Raw genomic sequence first — 20999 nt, 5'->3', positions numbered from 1 at the left:
TTTCGAGTGGCATGGCAAAGAAGTTGAGACTGCCCTTAAACATGAGATCGCCGCTTTCAAAATACAAAATTTTAGCGCCCACGGTTAATGGACTTTCCACGGCCCGACCTTGCTCGTAGAGGGCTTCTAAAATCAGAGGCAGCCCAAACTCACGTTACGAGGGAGGAGTGTAATGTAATTTACATGCCATAGGTGACACGCCGGTGTCGCATTACAGGCAACCGTTGAAAATATAAGAGACTTTGTATGAGAAATATATTACTGAGATCTGCGAACGCTAAATAACGGTAAACCTTACTTTTTCTTAAATGAAATGAATAAAAAAGACTTACCCGCAATGTATTTCACTGCGTTTTGGTGTCTGTTTGTCGTTTTACTGTTTTTTTTTTTGGCTTTATTGCGTAACCGCTGTTACTCCTTTCATAGAACGAAGTGAAGGCTGGTCACTTCGATCTGTCGCGGTCCTGGACCAGTCGCAACAAGAATGCCGTTTTTTTCGCCTAAATTCAAATCCACTGCAAACTTTTCAGCTCCAGCCCAAGAGGGAAACCTCTTCTTTCTCTCTGGGAGATCGGCTTTAGAGCACTCGCTTTTTCACGATGCAAGAGCCTAGTTGACGTGTCATTTCCGCCCTGGCACCCGTCGTGTAAGTGCTAATTGTCATAATGCAAATTAGTTGGTAAGCGCGACAGTGGTCACAGGCACTGGATGAAAGCCAGACGTGTCTCGAAGTCCGGCACAAATGGCTCGATTTGATGGAGAAATTATGGATCTCTTTTCGAGCCGATCTCCCAGAGAGAGAGAGAGGTTTCCCTCTTGGGCTGGAGCTGAAAAGTTTGCAGTGGATTTGAATTTCGGCGAAAAAAACGGCATTCTTGTTGCGACTGGTCCAGGACCCCGACAGATCGAAGTGACCAGCCTTCACTTCGTTCTATGAAAGGAATAACAGTGGTTACGTAATAAACCCAAAAAAACAGTAAACGACAATCAAACACCAAAATGCAGTGGAATACATTGCCGGTAAGTCTTTTTTATTCATTTCATTTAAGAAAAAGTAAGGTTTAGCGTTATTTAGCGTTCGCAGATCTCAGTAATATATATGTCTTATACAGTCTCTTATATTTTCAACGGTCGCCTGTAACGCGACACCGGCGCGTCACCTATGGTATGTAAATTACACCCTTCCCTCCTAACGTGAGTTTGGGCCGCCTGTGCTAAAATAAAATTGCCGTCAAACCCCCTAAAGTTATGAAAAAAGGTAATGACTTTGCGCCTCTGGCATCGGTCTCCACTTCTGTGAGTGCTTTCAAGGCTTCTATAAATTCTTCCATGGTGTCGAAATGATGTTCTTCGTCACCATCTTCCTCACTTGACCAGCAAATAAGATTGGGGACGAACACACGGTCTTCTGATAGAGCACATTCTATATCGGCAAAGACTAAGATAGGGCGTGGTGGGGGGGGGCACTGTTTTCGTTCTCGTTATCATCATCCTCACATTGCCATTGTAACGGTTCTTCCGAGGGGTCTTGTTCCTCTTGTTCTTGTGGTTCTTTTTCAACAATGGGTTGAATATACCAACGATTGTTCACGTGTTTAAATCCTCCGCAATTGGTACAACTCACGTGATAGCATTTGTGCGGCTTTTTAGGATTGAAGGGGTAGTGGGCACAACCGAGAGGACATTTAATCTTCCATGAATCACACACACTTTGATCTGTTCTCTTTGGACCTTTGGCTTTATGAGCCCCAAAACAGTTTTGTCCGTAAAACATGACGTTACAGTCTGGACAATAAAAGGTGGGTTTGATCCAGGCAGCAAAATTAAGACACGTTTTGTTGGTTCTAGTACAAGCATTGCAATTCTGCCCTTCGCAGTTATGGTGTTGGGTGTCCTGTGTATTGAAACCTCTATCGCAAAGACGACAATAATACGATCGATTCATAGGGGCAGGAATACTTCTGAGTCAAAATGTCCTTGATGTTTTACAAGACCAACGAAATAAGGGGCTTGATTATACTGTGCATCTGTAATAACGATTAAACATTTTGAGGGTTCAACCACGATGAGCTGGTACCCATGCGGTCCGAGGTAATCTTGGAATTTTTGCAATTCCTCGAACCCGCAGGGGCCTTCGGGAACACCCGCTTCTTGATGGCGGAGACGGGCCCAACGTTCTTGAATCGGTCTTCCACGTCTCAGATTTTGGTAATGGGACCCCTTATCCACTCTTTCTTTCATGGTGACGATTGCTCTTGCGCAACACAAGTCGTCTTTGTTTTGGATTCTTATGATACATTTCCTTTTCTTTGCGATCTTTTCCCAGGCAATTCGTCCAGGGTTGTTACGTTCGAAAGCTCCACCACGCCCCAGCCGTTTCACAATGTGAGATCCACAAAGAAACCATCTCTTTCTGGATCCACGACTTCCGCTGCGTTTAATTTCCGCACTAAATGTTCTAAAAGTGCGCGTGCGTACTCTTGATTACTAAGCCACTCGTTTAAAGGCACATGACGAAAGATTGACTCCAGACATGAGTAAATGAATTGGAATGAATGGCCACCAGTAACGAATAATCGGCAGGATTGATTTGGTCCTGCGTTACTACTCGCTGTAAACCTTGTCTAATAGCTTCTGTAATGGCTTCCCCGAGTGGTTCGTTGTCGCCCGCCGTTCTCAATTGCTGAAACGTTAAACGAAATCTTCTCTGTTCTACTATACTACAAAAGGACCTGTTTCTCCCGACTGCTGTAAATATGGCACGAAAGATGGGATTCCCTTCCCTTTGGTCGAATCTACAGGCTGCGGCTAACAGGACATCACTGTCTTCTTCAAGAGGATCTAGAAAACATAATTTAACGCAAAGTTCATGTCGCTACCACTTCAAGACAGTTCGCCCCAACTTATGTTTCGTACTAGTCTTCACAACAAAGCATGGGGCGACGTGGTTATCCCTTAAGCCTTGTCTATTTTAGCTCGCCACCCTTCAAGACGGTTCGCTACTGTTGAATTTTCCCACTAGTCTTTATATCAGTCAATGGGGCGACATGGTTATGCCATGGGTTTCATCTATTTTTAGTTCGCCATCCTTCCAGACAGTTCGTAACCGCTACATTTTCCCACTAGTCTTTCTAACAGCCAATGAGGCGACGTGGTTATCCCTTAAGCCTCGTCTATTTTAGCTCGCCACCCTTCAAGACGGTTCGCTACAGTTGAATTTTCCCACTAGTCTTTACCATTGACTAAGGGGCGATGTTGTTATCTTTTAAGTCTCGGCGTTGTTCATAACTCAAAGGAATGAGGCATCACAGTTTTCAAATAACTCTTGTTACAAGCAATTACTTACCGTCAATCTCGCTGTCAAACGCTTGATGATTCATTCTTGTTGATTTGATCACCTATCACCCGCAACTCCTTTTCGCTGAATAAACAGCCATCGCTCACTGGGCGAAATTTATGTCCACAACAGCTTCGACCTTTGAGCAGAATTTGCATACAAACTCAACCAAGCATGGTTTATTGACGTACATCTCGCTTTTATTTTGCTGAGCTACGCAAGTTCTATGACGTGTTTTACCTTGCCTAGTCATTTCGTGGACGTGCTACCCTGCACGTTTTCTATTTTCCCACGTTCTTTCTACATAATCTCTTACTTTAAGTTACGTTTCGTTTCCTTCTATCTTTGACTTAAACCCTGTTTACATGGAGTGGGGAACCCCGGTCTAGTGGGGTAGGTTTCTTTTGTTTTGAGTCCCCCAGAGCGTGAAAACAAAAGAAACCAACCCCACTAGGCCGGTGTCCCCCACTCCATGTAAACAGGGTCTTAAACTCTCTTCCTTTTTTTTAAAGTAATTACTCTGCTATCTTGGTATTGTTTAAATCAATTAAAACGCAATCTTGGTTTCTATTGAGGTCATTAATCCGCTATCTTGGTATTGTTTTTCCTAGATTTGAAGTCGTTCTAGAGTGCACGTTTTCCTAGGTCACAGAAGGTCACGGCGTTTGCCCTTGGATTTTTTATTCGTGATAAACTGCACGTTTTTCAATATTCATTGTAGCTGTTTTTCCCGCTTCAAGCTATTTTCCCGCTTTTCCCTACAACGTTTATTTCATGTTGTTTTAGCTTTTTCCCTACAACATTTATTTCATGTTGTTTTTGCTTTCTCCCTAGTCAATAACTTTTCACTGTTCTTTTACAATGTACTTTCTTTATTCACGACCTTACATTACAAATAGGACAAATGAGTCACATACTGCGACTCGCCTAAAATTCTTCATATACACGCAGATACATGGCAAAAAATTTTAGTTGCATTTGAGCTTTTTGGCACGGGGTTGCGTTCATATATTTCCAATAACCAGCATCTGTGATGTCGTCCATACATAGTTTTAAACTCACGATGCTGATGTTGTAAAAGGACAACAGGGGAGACATTTGATTTCAAACAGAGATTTTCTAGAAAAGATAAAGGAGAAAGTCACTTTCATTAACTGAGTTCTTCCACTAGAAAACCTACGGGTCTAGAATACAATTTTACTATACTTAAGAAATGGTAAACGTGCAGCGTGCAACCATGGAGTTATGGATGCAGGCGGGAGGTTGCTAAGCACGAAAGAAGCGTATCGCCTCGTGCGACTCTAGCTTCTTGAAAACATTATTTTCCATTTGCCTTCGGTTGAGTCATCGGTCCGAGTTCATGTATGCTGCCATCTGCCCGCGCGTAAACAAATCATATTTTATGTTTTCAAAAACTTGCCTTTGAGTTTTTCTTTCGCTGAATCAACCGTTCTCCGTCTTCAGGTAAATTGCAAAACGTTTTTCGTTGTTATTCTGAATGGCATTTGTCTACTTGCTCTTAATATTAGGGTAAAAACTTTGAGGGAAAACTATAGCTGCAACTATAAACACCAACTAAAAAGACTCTAAAAAATAAGCTAAAACTAAAGAAATGAAATAATTATCAACCTTATTTATGTGATAATTTTTGAAATAAACGTAAAGTCGAAATGAGAAAATTTGACTGTAATTCCTTTAGAATAACAGGTAACACTAATTTTAAAAAGAAATTAACTAGCTTTGTATCGAAATCTGTCTGGGGAAATCCAGCTATGAAAGTCAAAGTTGCAACTGAAATTCGCCGACACACTGCCGGCGCTGAAGCTGTTGTTTTTCGACCGTTCTCGAACGACTGTTATGAATGAACACTAAGGAACAAAATAACGCACACAGAAGTTATTTTTTGAAAAATTTATTTGAAAACCCAAATGTTTCTGTACTCAAATGAAATTCGCTTATTCCAGCGTAATGTGCCCGTTTAAACTCAACTAAAATTTTTAATCGATGCGATGAAAACTTCACAACAAAGCTGTCTCGAATTTGAGCGTGTTTCCTAAAACATGTGCTTGAATTTAGCATCAGCTTGACCAAAAAGTCAATAACAAAATGCTAATTGATAAATTTACATTTCAAACAGACTTTCTCTTCTACAAAAAACACACGAAATATACCTTAAATCTTCGCTCGCTCGATTTTCCTTCAGCCGATTCTAGCCGCGAGGAAAACAGTGATTAATTCATCCAGGGCAAATTTGTCGCTTGATCTTTTGTCTTTTTTCCTTCAAAACGACACTTAGTATTTTCTTCAACTTCCACTTTTCATTTGTGCATTTCATTGGTGTATTTTACCGTCAGGAGAAGAGATTTGTTGAATTTGCCTAAATTTTACCGCGCTAGCTCATTTTCTTGGCGTGCACCCACGGGCAAATGGTAGTGGCTGACTGACCAATCAGAGCGCGCGATTTACTTTTGTTATGTTATAAAATAACTTTCTTTCTGCCAATTAATTTGCTGGCCTTTCCACGCCATTCTTAATCCATCCAACGTTAATTTCCATTTGAAAATGCGATCACAATGACCACAATCGGAAAAGGTTAGCCATCTCCTAACGGGACCTTTCTTTTTTTTTTTCCAACGTTTAACATCATTCAAAACATGTCTAGAAAATAAAAATACACTCTACATTGATAACCATAACACAATTAGGCTTGCAGACCGATTTAAATCTTTATACATTTCTATCCTTTCACAGGATGCCCTAAATAAAATTGAGAAACCACGCAGTGAATGAAGGTGACCAAGAAACATCAGCAACAAGTTTCAAAAGGTTGAGAACATGTCTAAAACAAAGAAATCAACTTCTTACACTTCGTTTACAAAATGTACATATGACTGAATATAAAGGAAAAAGTTTTCAGGTTTTTTCCACGATGAAAGGTTTCCATGCATTTGCTCACAAAGCCACAAAAAATATCGACTGGTCATCGTTCTTTATCGGTGTCTCTGTAGGCTTCTATTAATTTTAGCGTAATTCTATAGTGGATAATTGACAAGACATATTTTCATAAATAGTGGTACGTCCCAATCTCTTAACAATCTAAGATTCATAAGGGTTTTCCCATGAACAAACGAAACAAAATTTCAGTACTTAAACCACTTTACAGATTCGCAAACTCCAACAGAATTTATAACACTTTATACATTCGCAGCATCCAACAAAGCAGCTTCCATCCAGGCAGAGAGAATGACATAATTGCGCACAAAAATCCATTTAATTTGCGTCAACGTCTTTCTATAATTGAAAAACCAAACATTACTGTAAGCGGCCAGTGCACTTTTTTCAATAGCTTTACATTCCTAAGCGTACTAACAGCGCCACGTGGCTAGGAAACAAACTCCAGGTCTAATTCAAATCGTCAACCTATCTTAACTCCTCCATCACATACCTGAATTTTTTCGCATGTTCTTTAAGAAACTTTTCTCGCATCTCTTCATACTCTCTGTTTTCCAACTCCTGTCTTAGGATATGCCATGGTGGTAAAAAGTGGCGGGCGGTTTCCCCGGGGTTAGGTACTGCCATCAGCGCTAGTTGCTGTAGGGAAAGAGGACTTGAGGGTTCACGAGGTTCTCGGTGAAGCTGAGGAAGTGGTCTTAATGGAGAAAACGAACGTGCCATCGTAGAAAAATGTAGACGAATCTAAACCGCTAGCAAAAACAACTTACTCAAGGAGCAGCCTTCTGAGAAGTGACGCTTCGTTTTAGCTACCTAAAACAAACCTTTATTCGATCATTGGTTTATTTCGCTTTCCCTTGGGTTCTCCATCTTTCTGATTTGTTCGCCTTGTTCCATGTGCCTCCACCAAACCCTTACAATTTCCATATCGCACATGTAGTCCATTGTTTTAGACCATTTCGCAATCTGACTGTAAGCACGTTTTCTTCTTAAACTGACTTTTTTACCTTTCCACGTTTCTTTTCAGTTTCCTTTATTTATTCTAATACTCACTTTCCTTTTTTCCGTGACTTTTTCCCTTCAATTTATCTGTACGCCAGGAAATCCACTACTTCACTTGACTGGTCTTTGAATATTTAATTACTTTTCTGCTCCGACGACTTCCGACTGCCGAGCCTCTCCGACGACTCTTCCCGACGACTTCCAACGACTCCCGAAGACTTCCGATTTCCGAACCATTGTTCTCCAACGGAACCAATCAGAGGGCTCCCAAACAATACAACTCATTTGCATGACAGTAGGAACCAAACTAACCCTCAATGCTGCTTGTTTCAATACAAGCGCTTGCTCTTTGGTGTATGTTCTGCCAGTGAACAATATCAGCATGAAATTGCTTCAGCCCTGGCAGGTATTAAAGGTGTCGAAAACATTTTGGATGACATTGTGGTACATGGTCCCGACACAGAAACACACAACAGGCGTCTCCACCAGACTATAGAGCGTCTGCAAGAGTGTGGTCTCACTTTAAATGCTGAGAAATGTTTGTTCAATACGGACAGGCTGGTGTTCATGGGCATGCTGCTTTCAGAGAAAGGTATTGGTCCTACAGCAGATCGTGTTAAAGCAGTATTAGAGGTGGAAGAACCAAAGAGTGCGTCAGATGTACGTAGCTTTCTGGGTTTAGCCAACTACAGTAGCCAGTTCATACCTCACTTTGCCACTTTATCTGAACCACTGCGAAGGCTGACAAGGAAAGAGACACCCTTCGAATTTGGACCAGAGAAGAAGAAGTCCTTTGAATTTCTCAAACAGAAGATAGCAGAAGCTTGCACTTTGGCATATTTCGATAAGAATACACCCACCAAGATAATCACGGACGCCAGTCCAGTTGGGCTGGGCAATGTTCTTGTACAGGAGCAGGACAGTGCATGGACACTGGTATGTTATGCTAGTCGTAGTTTTACCGGATGTGAGCAGAGATATTCCCAGACAGAGAAGGAGGCACTGGGTGTGGTGTGGGCGTTTGAGAAATTCCATGTCTATGTGTATGGGATGAAGTTTGTTGTAGAGACCGACCACAAGCCTTTAGAGGTCATATATCGTCCACGGTCAAGACCATGTGCACGGATAGAGCGATGGGTCCTCAGATTACAGCCATATGATTTCAGTGTGATACACAGGCCTGTGCTTTAGAACATAGCTGATCCATTGTCACGACTACTTCATAGGAGGGTTTAACCTGACAACCACCAGCGGTGTACTGAAGAGTATGTTAGGTTTGTTGCTGTAAGTGCAACACCAACAACACTCACAACCTGTGAGAAAGAAGAGGCCTCTGCTGATGATGAAGAGCTGAAAGAAGTGAGGAAAGCTATTGCAACGGGGCAGTTTGAAAAGTGTAGACAATATATGACAGTGGCGGGGGAGTTGTGCGTCATTGATCAGCTCGTGCTTAGAGGTACACGCATTATTATTCCTAGCAAGCTGCAGCCAAGGACCTTAGCACTTGCTCATGAAGGCCACTTGGGCGTGGTTGGCACCAAACAGAACCTCAGAACCAAGGTATGGTGGCCAGGGATGGATAAACGGCCAGATCCCCCTGAACCTATTCGATCCACCTCATTACCCGATAGACCCTGGCAAGACTTAGCAGTAGATTTAATGGGACCACTACCATCCGGACATTCACTATTAGTTTTTGCTGATTACTACAGCCGATTTTACGAAGTCGAGGTTATGAAGTCCACTACCACTGAAAAGATCATAGACTGTCTGGCTGATACCTTCTACAGACATGGGCTGCCAAATACCATCAAGTCAGACAATGGTCCACAATTTAAGTCGAATGAATTTAGAGAATATTGTGAACAGCACAGTATTATACATCAGAAAGTTACTTCCAAGTGGGCCCAAGCCAACGGAGAGGTCGAGAGACAGAATCGGTCACTGTTGAAACGACTACAAATTGCAGAGAAAAAACCATGGAGAGCAGAATTAAGGAAGTATCTCACTGCCTATAGAAGCATTTCCCATAATACGACTGGAAGGAGTCCCGCTGAAGTACTGTTTAACTGAAAAGTCAAGGGGAAGATCCCTGATTTAAGCATCGACCATGCTTATGACCATGAAGTACATGATCGCGATGCTGAACAGAGAGCTAAGAGTAAAGCTTATGCAGACATACACGGCAGGGCCAGTCCCTCCAGCATTGAACTGGGTGATGAGGTTCTTGTCCAACAAGACAAGATTAACAAACTCAGCACTGCATTCAACCCAAACCCCTTTAAGGTCGTCAGTAAGACCGGAAACAGCCTCGTAGTAGAGAGTCCAACAGGGAACCAGTACTCCAGAAGTCATGTCAAGCAATACATTAGAGAGGGAGATCCCACACCCCAACAAGGGTCAGACTCTGTGTCAACACCCCCCACACCCCAGCAGGAATTAGACCCAGTGCCATCAGCTTACCAACCAACCATACCAGAATCAACTGCCGGGCTGCTGGATAGAGGGGAGTGCCCTGATCTGCAGGAGAATGTTGGAGCAGCACAAGAGCGATCAAGGAATTTGAGACCCCAGAGGACAAGGAGATTGCCAGAGAGATTAAGAGAAAAATTAGAGACTAATTCTTTGGGGAACATGAACACTGATTCTCTCTTCAAAACTATAATTATACAGTTTGAACATTTAAGTTTCTGTTTGCGTATTTTAGAAGAAGAGACTTTATCATTAGTATAGCTGACATTATTGTTAGTGGAGATTTCTTTTCCATGTAAAGGAGCATTTGTCTGAGGAAAGGAGAGATGTAATGTATTAGGCCGCTGAGTATGCTGGGATAGGAAAAACCATGTGCTTTTGATAGTGGCGGCCATGTTACGTTTGCAATGACATTGGTTGAGTTAAATCTGTTTGTTTGGATACTTTATTACTCTTGGGGTCACTACAATTCATTTTTTTCCTTTTGTTTCAACAGCCTAGATTGCTCTACCTGTCTACATTAACCCCTGCTATTTGTGGGCTAAGCAGTCTGTAACCATTTGTCTTTGACATTGGATAAACATTCTGTGTTATTTGGCAGATATATCACTGACTGAAAGACTGAGTGATAATTGACTTGTTTTTCATAGACTGACTGACTGACCAAGTTACTAATGTCTGATAGGTTGGTCATTCACTGACTGAATGCCTAAATGACTGACTGAAAAATTCCATTGTCTTAGTACAGAATCGTAACTGTTTGGCTTGTGATAGATTACCCAGCTGTAACGTACTTGTTATTAATTTTTGTTCTCAAAATCCACAAATAAACAACCTTTCCTCTGACTGTGTAAAGTATTTTTTCAAAGGTAGCATTTATTGATATTTTGCTTAGAACTATCTGTGGCGTTTAATCGAGGGTGGTATTTAATCAATTGTGTCACAGTACATGGCATATATGTGGTACAGGTCAAATTTGATTTCAGTTTAAATTTTTTCTTTACCTGGGTTGATTCTTAATTTCCTTTGTCTCCTAGCCCTAATTATTCATGAATCAGGGTTAGGAAACACATGAAATTGAGAATCAACCTAGGTTAAATCAAAATTAACCTGAAATGAAATTTGACCTGTAACATATGAATACAACATATTACTGTAAGAAAGTTAGAAGAGTTCTTTACCATGTCTTCAGAGCTGTCTGGTTTTCTGATTACAGCATATTGTCCTTCAGGTTGTCATGCTATTCTTCTTCATCAAGATTCCCAAATATATGACAAAATGACCAGTCCATCACTAAAGGGAAATATCATTGATAAAAATTGACTTAAACGGACCCAACTTTTTAAAGAATAGAACTTGCATAAAAAATAATTTAAAAACTGAAGTAAGGCAGTGTAAGTAAGTAAGTAAGTAAGTAGTACAGTTCAATAATGGGGTTTCCACATTGTGGCTCTTCATCTGTTACTAACTAAAAAATAAAAATATGTACCAATTACTTACAATAAGAATATACTAAAAAAAATAGAATAAATAACGATTAAAAGAGAGAATATTTACAATTTAATCGTATGAATTAAACTTAAAAAATACAATAAAATTGAATAAAATATTCTCTCTTTTAACCATTATTTATTCTATTTTTTTAAATAGTATATGTTTATTGTAAGTAATTGGTACATATTTTATTTATTCTCAAAAAGTTAGACGTTTTTAATCTATTTAGTTTGCGCATTTTTAAATTCATAAAGAACCAGGCACAGGCTGGCTTATCTTAATTATTAAGATAAGTTTTTTATGAATTTAAAAATGCGCAAACTAAATATATTAGAATCGTCTAAGTTTTTAAGATTATCAGAGACGTTGTTAAAAGGGCAGCCGCAATGTCCTGGGAAATTGTCCCATTTTCCGGGGGAACTTAATCTTATACATATGTAGAGTCTGAAGAGCACAAACTTCTACATATAGAATCCCTCTGTAAGTTTAATTATGAACACTGATGAAGGCTATTGCTTAGCGTGAAGTGCTTTAAAAGTATACTTAAGAAAATTCAAATCCCTTCTCTCTTCAACTTGGAGTCAAGTCAGCTTTAAAATGTCTCCAACATCATTTATGTATCTGCCATAAAACTTGTGGCAACAATTTTTTGAAGACATTTAAACAAGTATCCTGACAAAGGTGAATAGACCGAGTCACAATAGTCGATCAATCAAGAACTTCACGCATTGAAAAGTTAAGAGCTTGAATTTTGGCTTAAGTTTAGAATTTTCAAAATTTTTTGACAAAATACCTGATAGAATCCTTCTTGATGTGCTCTTTTGTGTGTTTAGGTTTTCTGAAGCGTCTTTTAATGCCTTGATGTCTTCATTCATATCATTGTTTAAAAACTTTGCCGCCATCTTGGCACTGAAACGTACAGAAGGTTGCCATAGCAACATTGTAATCTCACATTTCAAATTATAAATTAGGGCTGAAATTTTGTGCTAAAATTAATTAAGAAGTAGTTTGTCACCCATGATAATTATTATTACAGTTATTATTACAATGAATTAATAAAGCATGTAATTAACAATAACAATAACAACATTTATTATTTGTATTGCGCCTTTTCTATAGAATATTCAAAAGCGCATCACAACAGTAATTAATAACTAAAAATTTTACAAATCTTTCTATAAAAATCATAAAAAATATTTACATAAAATGAGTAAAAGATAATTATAGATAAAGATATAGATAAACTAAGATAACTGAAATGATTCCTTAAATAAAAATGTCTTAATTAAAGTCTTAAAAGATTCTAAGTTCGTTGCTTCGCGCGCGGACCTTGGCAGCTTATTTCACAGGAAAGGAGCAGCTACCTGGAAGGATCTGTCTCCCAATGTTTTCTTTGTTTTCACACTTTGTCTTTCCAACAAACGACCATTGTCGTTGCGCCTCAAATGGTAGGACGAAGGCTGTTGAATACTAATTAAATCTGAAAGGTACTTAGGTGATAGGCCATGCAAAATTTTAAAAGTTATGAAGAGTATCTTATAATGTATCCTGGAGCCCACTGGTAACCAATGTAATTCTGCGAGTAGAGGAGTTATATGACAGAACTTGTGCGCACGATATATAATGCTCCTATCAATGTAAATTCCGTGAGGGGGGGGGGTGCAGGCAAGGAGAGGGGATTTGATGCCTGAGACTATCCCCATGTCGGGCTTTTGATCGTGCGAAGCGACCCTGGGGTCGGGACATTTGACTTTGACCGATAGAAGCCTGGTATCAATTCATCAATCAATCTGTGTCAATCCGTCCCTGAGGCTTTCTGAAAGTCACGCTGTTGGAGAAAAGTATGAAGTATTCATTTGTTTTAATCGCCATAATCCGATACTTTACAGTGTCATCTAAACAGATAATGTCTATTTCGAGAAAGTTTTTATCTTTAAGTTCCCATATAATATAGCATTACAGTATTATGTGACTTAATTATTTGATCCTCTGGAAATTCCAAAGATAATAGTCTTTCTCCGCTTACAAAACGAGACAGGGTCAATTTTGGTGTTTTAAATACTATTAAATAACACAAATTCCTGTTTCTTAAAACTTGCAAAACAAATTAAGTTTCAGTTTTATTTCTGTGGGATATTGCATTTAAGGCCCTTCTTACTATCCATGGCAAGTGAATATGTTTCAGTTTGACAGGGCAGTCTACAAATGGCATTTTCCTCTGTAGTTAGGAAAGACTTATCACATGCAGGACTAAATTTGCAACAAGTTGAAGCTTTTCCCATGGGGACCATGGGAGCCATTGTTTCTGCAGTTCCCGTACAGGCTAATTACATCATTGAATACTGCATATTTAGATAATCATTCATAGATAAAGGGCCAATATCTCCACAAAATAATTTTGAGTTTGTTCCAAATTGACTTTCAAATCTGATGACCTGAAATGACCCGTATCTTCCCCGCAAAAATCAGCCCAATTGAAGAGGGAGTGGGACACCTAACGTCTTCTGGGTGAGTTGTCTGCCATTTTGTCTTTTTACACCGGGGAAAGCCCATTATATTCCATAATAGGGTGCCACAGGCCATCCAATTATTTAACCCTGTCCCATCCCAAATTGTTTTTGCACAGATGACTGTGCAAATGTGGCCATATTTTATCAATATAGACTATACTCTACAGGCATAGCTATTGGTTGTGGCAAAAATGGGAAAGAGCACAAAGTTTTCCACGTGGGCAATTGCAATGCTTTCAGCCATCCATTCACCTTCTGCTAATTCCTTTTTTAATGTTTTTCTATTTTTCTTTTGCTTTTTACTTTATCTTTGACATTATTTTTCATGTAATACAGAGGTGAACAGGCAAACTGGTATGGAATGGTGGTTTGGGTATTGAATTTTAATTACCATAAAATTTTTGTGAACTTAGCTTTAAATTTCATCAATTATTATTGTTCATTTGAGAAGCTATGTCAAACACTTCACAAAATGGGAGGGAACTGGAGCCAAACTGCCTCCTGCACTTGTTTCTGGGATGGTTACTGGGCCTGTGCCAGTCACCCATAATATTGGTCAATTTTTCTCCCTGTCACTAGTAACAGTCCCAGAAGCCTTTGCAAAAATTAAGTCTGTGCAGTTTCCTTGTCGTTCTTAAAGTGACAAGTATCCAGGCACCTCAAAGTCGGACTTGAACAATTTCGCTTCACCTCACTTTTCAACCAACATCTTGGTGTCTTGGTGTCTGTCCCAAAGCCACATCTTCCTGCAAAAATTCCTTAAGTTCCCCCAATCACCCCCGCCCCCTCAACCCCCATTCCCCAGGATTGATATACAGTGAAACCTGTATTTCCCAGACCCTATATTAGAGGACGGGGATGATTAAAAGCACGCGAAAGGGCTCTTCGGGAATTTCCTTGATGATTTTAAACCTTAGCTGGAGCAACTACAGAATACAGGGCCATATTTTAAGGTCTTAAACAGAGGTGGCTCGGTGGCTCGCTAGTCATGACAAGTGTTTAAAGAACGAGAAAGATATAAGACATATAAGTATAAGACAGACATAGAAGGCATATATTTTAGTACGTATTATAGCAGATTATAGGTATATATTTTAGTGGCTCGGCGGCTCGGTGGCTCTTCAGTCGAGGTTATATAGTTTAGTGGCTCGACGGCTCGGTGGCTCGTTAGTCGGGACTACCGAGCCACCGAGCCACCCCAACGAATATATCTAGAAAATTTGCCCTGTATTTCATAGCATACCTCACAAGACCTGTGCCTTGATTTTTCACGACTTCTGCCATGCCACATCCGTGAGTTTCTATGCTACAAATGAGGCCAAGCGTTGACGAATAAGTCAAAGAATCGATGGAGGTCAAATCGGAGTTCCTGAAGTCTAATTTTGTTACTTCGCGTCCTTTTAAAAAGCACACGAGTTCGGCGTGTCCAGTCGCCATATTGGTTTCTTTTTAGGACCCAGTTTTCTTTGGCGCGTGAGGCTCACGCGCGAGCTTTCATCGACTCGGGCGTAAACGCGCTCTACTGCAAAGCGCGAGCTTCGAGGGCCTCAGAAAACATTGTTATGCCTGTAGGGGCATGTTAATGAATAGTGCTACCTTTGCCTCACTAAAATACTCAAAAAAATGACAACAATAGTGATAATAATAATAATCATAATCATAATCATAATAATAATAATCATAACTATTGTTAAAGCGAAACTTCTAGAACTTAGGGTTTTCTTTGTTTTTTTTGTTCGCGTCTACTTGCAATTAGTTGTAATTGTTTATAGTTTTCTTTTGTTATATTGTTTACTTTCTTTTTGGTGTCACCATCGTTGCGTAATGTTACGTAATCTGTCAAGTTTTTTGGTATAAACTTAGTGTTGTCGGTCAGTGTTTTTTACAGTTTTTATCGGTCAAGAACAGCTCATTCCTTTTAACGTTAAGTCAAGAAACCGTTAACGTAAATTTTAGTCATACGCCATTTGTACGCTTTTCCGTTTTCTTTGATGTATTTGTTATTTTGTACTGATTTCTACATTTTTCGTAATTTCGTATTCTTTGTATTTTTGGTTGTACAGTACCGTAGGAGTGTGATTTATAAAATAAAGCGGTTGGACACTAATACGCGTGACTTCGGTTACAACTATAACAAAATTGTCAAATCTGATTGGCTATCAACTGCCCTGATTTCAGCCTTAATTGGACAGTTTAATAGGACAGTACGCGTCATGCCTAAGTAATTGGACAGTACGCGCCATCACGCGCGCGCTTAAATGGCTTTTTTTTTCACTGCTAACAAAACAAAATTTCGAATTTCTTGTGTTTTGATTTAAAAAATAGCCTATTATGTCACAAATTTTGTTAAAGTTATGATTAATTGGTAACAGAACTTCGTGTCGTCCAATTCGGTCTGTAATCATACTCGTGATTAAACAAATCGGACTCCCGCTACGCGGTCGTCCGATTTTGTTAATCACTCGTATGATTACAGACTGAATTGGACTCCACTCAGTCCTGTTACCATTACTAATAAGCAGTTTATACAGGATATCCCGGCCGTGTTGTATACACCGTTTTTTTCAATTAAATTCAATTCTATTCACACTTTTACAAAATATTTACAGGAGCCTCCTGATATACACTAATAAAGAAGAAGAAGACGGAAAAAAGAAAATTAATGGCTTGGATAGAAGTGAACGGTGGTCAGAGGACCTTAGCTTTCGAGCTAACCACGGCTATATTTTGACATAATTTGGGTGGAAATACATTTAAAAAAATGTCCGCTTGGTGCTATGGCAACTATGGACGATTATGTCAGTAGTCATTTTATGTCATCAAAGGGGGCCTGTTATTAGGGAAAATACAAAAATTCTAAAAGGTAAAAACTAAGAAAATTGTACACGGCCGATATATAAAAAATAAGCCTTAAATGACATATCCAGTCTTGCTCATATTCAAAAATAGTTTATTTTCTTGCATCCACGAAGAAATACGGTTGATATCACTGTTACGTTTGCTTCTAGCTCAATAGCAGTTTTAGCAGCAAAAAACAACACTGTATCGTCAGCATACAGAAGAAACAAATAGCAGAGGGCATATCATTTATGTGACCGGGAGCCGATAAGTAATCGGCACCTGATGTGACAATATAAAGAGCAGAGGACCCAAAATTGATCCTTGAGGGACGCCAGAAGCTATAACCAGGGGCGATGAGAGAACTTTGTCGACCTCTACACCTTAAGAACGGCCTTGCAAATAACTAGAAAACCAGAGATGAGCCCTGTCACATACGCCATCGCCATATCTCTGTAGCTTGTTTAGAAGGATAGGGTGGTCTATCGTGTCGAAAGCCTTCTTCTAGTCTATGAAGACCGCCCCAGTGAGAAGACCGTTATCCATGTTTCTACGGATTTCATCCACAAAAAAGGGTACGGCTGTTTTAGTGGAGAAATTCTTCCGGAAGCCAGATTAACAGGACAACAAAAGATTGTTAGCGTTTAAATAGCTAAACAATTGATGATATGTTACCTTAGCTTATACATGAGCAGGAGCCTAGTGATGGCTCTTGTTTCCCCTCATTTTCGGAGAAAATCCAGGAAAGCGCACGCTCACTTCCCGGAAACAGACTTCAGTCACTAAAAATAACTTAACGTAAAGCCGACTCATCTCAAAAACTAGCCGTGGGCGTTTCCCCTTCGACCACTTATTTCTCTCGATTAATTCGCTCTTCTGTGAACTGGGAAGTACTTTCCATTGTAATCAAATGATTAATCTACGCGGAATGAAGAAGTGTCACCCCTGTAAAGAGTTTAAACTGTGTGGATTAAATGACGAATAGTAATAATTAACTTTTTCTTAATCATTAACCTAGATTTACCGACAACCGACAAAGGTCGAAAATTTTAACCGACAACTGACATGTGGACCCCCCCCCCCCCCCCCCCCATTCAGGACCTCATCAGACATTCATTGAGAAAGGGAGAAAGCAAACATTTACAGCTTCATGGTCTAAAAGCGTAACAATATATACTCTGGGAACTGGAGCAAGACTACCAAATAATAAAAATTTAACAATTTACTGTCATGTTGAGCACCTATATTTCCGTTGTGAGATATTTTGCCCTGCGTAAAGCACTTCTCTCAAATGCCCGTTTTCTGTTTCAAAACTGACCGTTGTGCGTCTTGGAGAGGTGTCCGTCTTATAAAGACAATGATCATTTGATTTCGGTTCATTCAGATTGAAAATGTGTAAACTGTGTATTCTAGTGAAATTCATTACCAGTTCATCCACTGATACTATTTGTATTTATTCGGTCAGTCATTAATTCGAAAACGGGATTTTATTTTTAACAAAAAAAAAACAGAAGTCCAAAGACTACTGCAAAGCAGATTACAAGGTTTATTGCTTTTTAAGAACAACATTTTAGCATGCGAACAGGCCTTATTTTTTTCCCCAAACCGAGAAGGCCTGTTCACTGGCTACAACATTTCTGCTGGCTATACCACTCTTCTTAACGTTAACAGATGTTACTGAATTTATGACAGGAATTAAATATTATATAGATGGAGAATGTCGCAAAAAAATGAGGCGGACATTCATTATTGCGACATCCTCCATCTATTGTAATTGCCATTACAAACTCAGAAACAACTGTAAACCCGTTATCAGCCTTGCAGTAATTAATCTTTGGACTTCTCGATTTTTGTTCTTGATATTTAAGCTGATTACATCTCGTTTCTAGACATCTAACATTGACAACCAGTCGGATCGTTGTCCACGGTTTTTGCGGTTAACTTCTTTATCATTTTATTTTTAACATGTTCAAAAACAGGTGTTTCTTGTTGTTGCTTAATTCACCCGCAAATTCCGTTTGAAACAGGTCACCCTCATCAGACAACCTTGAAAATTATTATCATTGGCCTTCTCAACCTTTCCGCAGGGTCTTTCCGCCGTAATGGAAACGACAAGGCCCTGGGAACTAGATTGGACTTTGCTTTCCTCAATTTTGGGCCCTTGGTCAGGTCCGCTAGCCACGCCCCTATATACACCACTACAGACTACAGTTTTTCATTGCTTTTCGAAACACCTGTTCGATGCTAAGCCGCTATTGCTAACATGTGATTAGAATAGACCTGAACAACTGCTTTCATGAACCTTTAATCATTGTTCTCTTATAAAAACAAACATGAAATAAGCCTGACAGAACAATGAAATGCATGATGACATGACATTAATTCAAGAAATAGAGGAGTAAAAATCTGTTAATGGTGCACAAAACTCACTCCAGCAGCTTTACTCAACATCATATGCCTTATTCAATGTAAAAAAGGTTTGCAATAATTATTTCCAAAGGAAAATAACTGTTAATTCACAAAGATACCGATTTTGTTTTAGGTTGCTTTCTGCTAGTAATTTTTGACTGGGTAAAAAACAGCTATGTTCAACCTATAATCATAGATCTATTTCAGACAGGCCCTGATTTCAGATACGTGTAATTTCACTGATTTGCCTTGAGAAAAATTTCTTCAAAATGTGAGCGTTTTTCTATCATTTAAACAAGTTCAGTAGGATACAATTAATTAAACTAAATATCTAAGATGGTGTAGATTGGGATGGTTATCATTTAAATTGTTTTTGATTCATCAGCTGTCATTTCAAATTTCATACAGTTTCATGGCTGTCTGTTAGTATTTTTAGTAACTCAGGTCTCAGTCTAAAAAGCGATTGAATAAATTCGTTTTTTATCACCTAGAAAGTGTAAAATTTGGACCAATATTTGCCCGGCTTATGCAGCTGTCCGGTTAAATCCGACCACATGACCCGAAACGCATTGGCTCAACCAAGGTTTAGCAACACCTCGTTATCAGGCTCCGTAGTACATTAATGAAAGCTTGTCGAATTTGTCTTAGTTTCCAACAGTAAATTAATGGATTTAATGTGGAGTTAAGAAACAACAAAGTCAAACTGAACAGGTCTAAAAAACCGCGAGAGGTGCCTGTTGATGAGAAGAGAAAAATAATTAAGGCAAACACGTTCGGCAGATAACAAATTGAAAAAGCAAGATATATCAACAATGCTCCGATTCCAAATGTTCTCCTACTTGCAGCTGCAGCGTATCTCATTTCAGTTCCGCTATTTTGAGCTGTTATAGCTTGGAGAGAAGCTTGCATTTGGTTCGCGTGATGGCGTACAGCTATATAAATCTTGTAATTAAGGGCCGTCATAGTTAAAAGAAAAAAGATATAAATAATTACAAAAATTATGTAAAGAATTTGTGCCGAGATCCACAGTCTCATAAACGATAACACTGCGCTGAAAGCCCACATAGAAATAACCGCCGCAGAAACACGTTTGTGGGTCACAAGTTCCTGATATCTGAGGTGAAGGTAAACAGCTAGGAATCTATCCAAACTTAAGAAAGTTACTCCGAGGAATGAAGCAAAACCAAACAGATTCAGCGTAAACCTTAAAAATTGGTCGCTTATGTTATGAGCTGGATTGTTTTCAGTTTTTTGCTCCATTTCCATGACAAGAGTCGCAATGTACGAAGGCTGCACCATCAAACCAACACCCAGATCAGAAACAGCCAGACTTAAGAGCAGCGTTTTTAAAGGTCTTGGTAGTGATGAGACTTTTGTTAAGGCGTAGATCGTCAAACAGTTCAATGTAACAGCGGTGTAAGATAAGAAAGCGTTCAAAACACAAGTGGTGATGTATGATGAGGTGATGTCCTTGTTATTTTCCATCGTCAGAGATTTTGCAGTTAAACAACATTGTACATTTGAGGAAAGGATTTGAGGCGCAAGGACTCCGCTCGCAAAGTTCATATATATAAAATTCAAATATTCATCGTTTCAGAAGTTACTAAGTCTCCCAAAGTGAAAGGTTTTCGAGCGGTTTGCAAAACTGGCTGTTGTTTCAGTTGAAATAACGAACGGCAAAGGCCACAAATGTTCGGCAGTCTAGTGTTTTTGAAACGTAGGAGATCGAGGAATGAACTAAACCTCTTGGTCCTTTTAATTAATCCCAGTTCTGATTGGTCACTAAACTGCTATCTTGACCTTGCGCTGGTTAATAGTTCATAAAATGGGCTAAAATTAATTTTTTCGGTTCCGTATTGACTGTTAGTCAACTAGCGAACTAACCGGAGACACGTAAAGACTTGAGCAGGGATTTAAAGTTTTTATATCGAATTAATCAACTTGCTATTAAGTGGAAAATCATCCCTTCATAACCCTTCCCTAAA

General features: G+C 39.4%; 1 protein-coding gene and 1 long non-coding RNA gene across 2 annotated transcripts; both read right to left on the bottom strand.

The window, feature by feature from the left end:
* Nucleotides 1-4188: 4188 nt before the first annotated feature.
* Nucleotides 4189-15197, bottom strand: LOC140946205 (uncharacterized). Its single transcript, XR_012166819.1, has 4 exons — nt 15011-15197; nt 12051-12166; nt 10945-11056; nt 4189-4456 (listed from the first exon to the last, which is right to left on the bottom strand). It is a non-coding gene; the product is annotated as an uncharacterized lncRNA (long non-coding RNA).
* Nucleotides 15198-19599: 4402 nt separating this feature from the next.
* LOC140945200 (melanocortin receptor 5-like) lies at nt 19600-20499 on the bottom strand. The gene has a single exon (XM_073394253.1). It carries the CDS (start codon nt 20497-20499, stop codon nt 19600-19602), a length of 900 nt encoding a protein of 299 aa, XP_073250354.1.
* Between the last annotated feature and the right edge of the window lie 500 nt (nt 20500-20999).

Source organism: Porites lutea, chromosome 8 (genome assembly GCF_958299795.1).
Source record: "Porites lutea chromosome 8, jaPorLute2.1, whole genome shotgun sequence".
Taxonomy (NCBI): Eukaryota; Metazoa; Cnidaria; class Anthozoa; order Scleractinia; family Poritidae; genus Porites; species Porites lutea.
The sequence above is the reverse complement of the archived record's forward strand: the minus strand, read 5'-3'. Positions and strand labels throughout refer to the sequence as shown.

What these genes read in the sequence shown, in the direction of transcription:
- LOC140945200 (XM_073394253.1), bottom strand. Translation starts at nt 20,499, where the DNA reads ATGGAAAATAACAAGGACATCACCTCATCATACATCACCACTTGTGTT.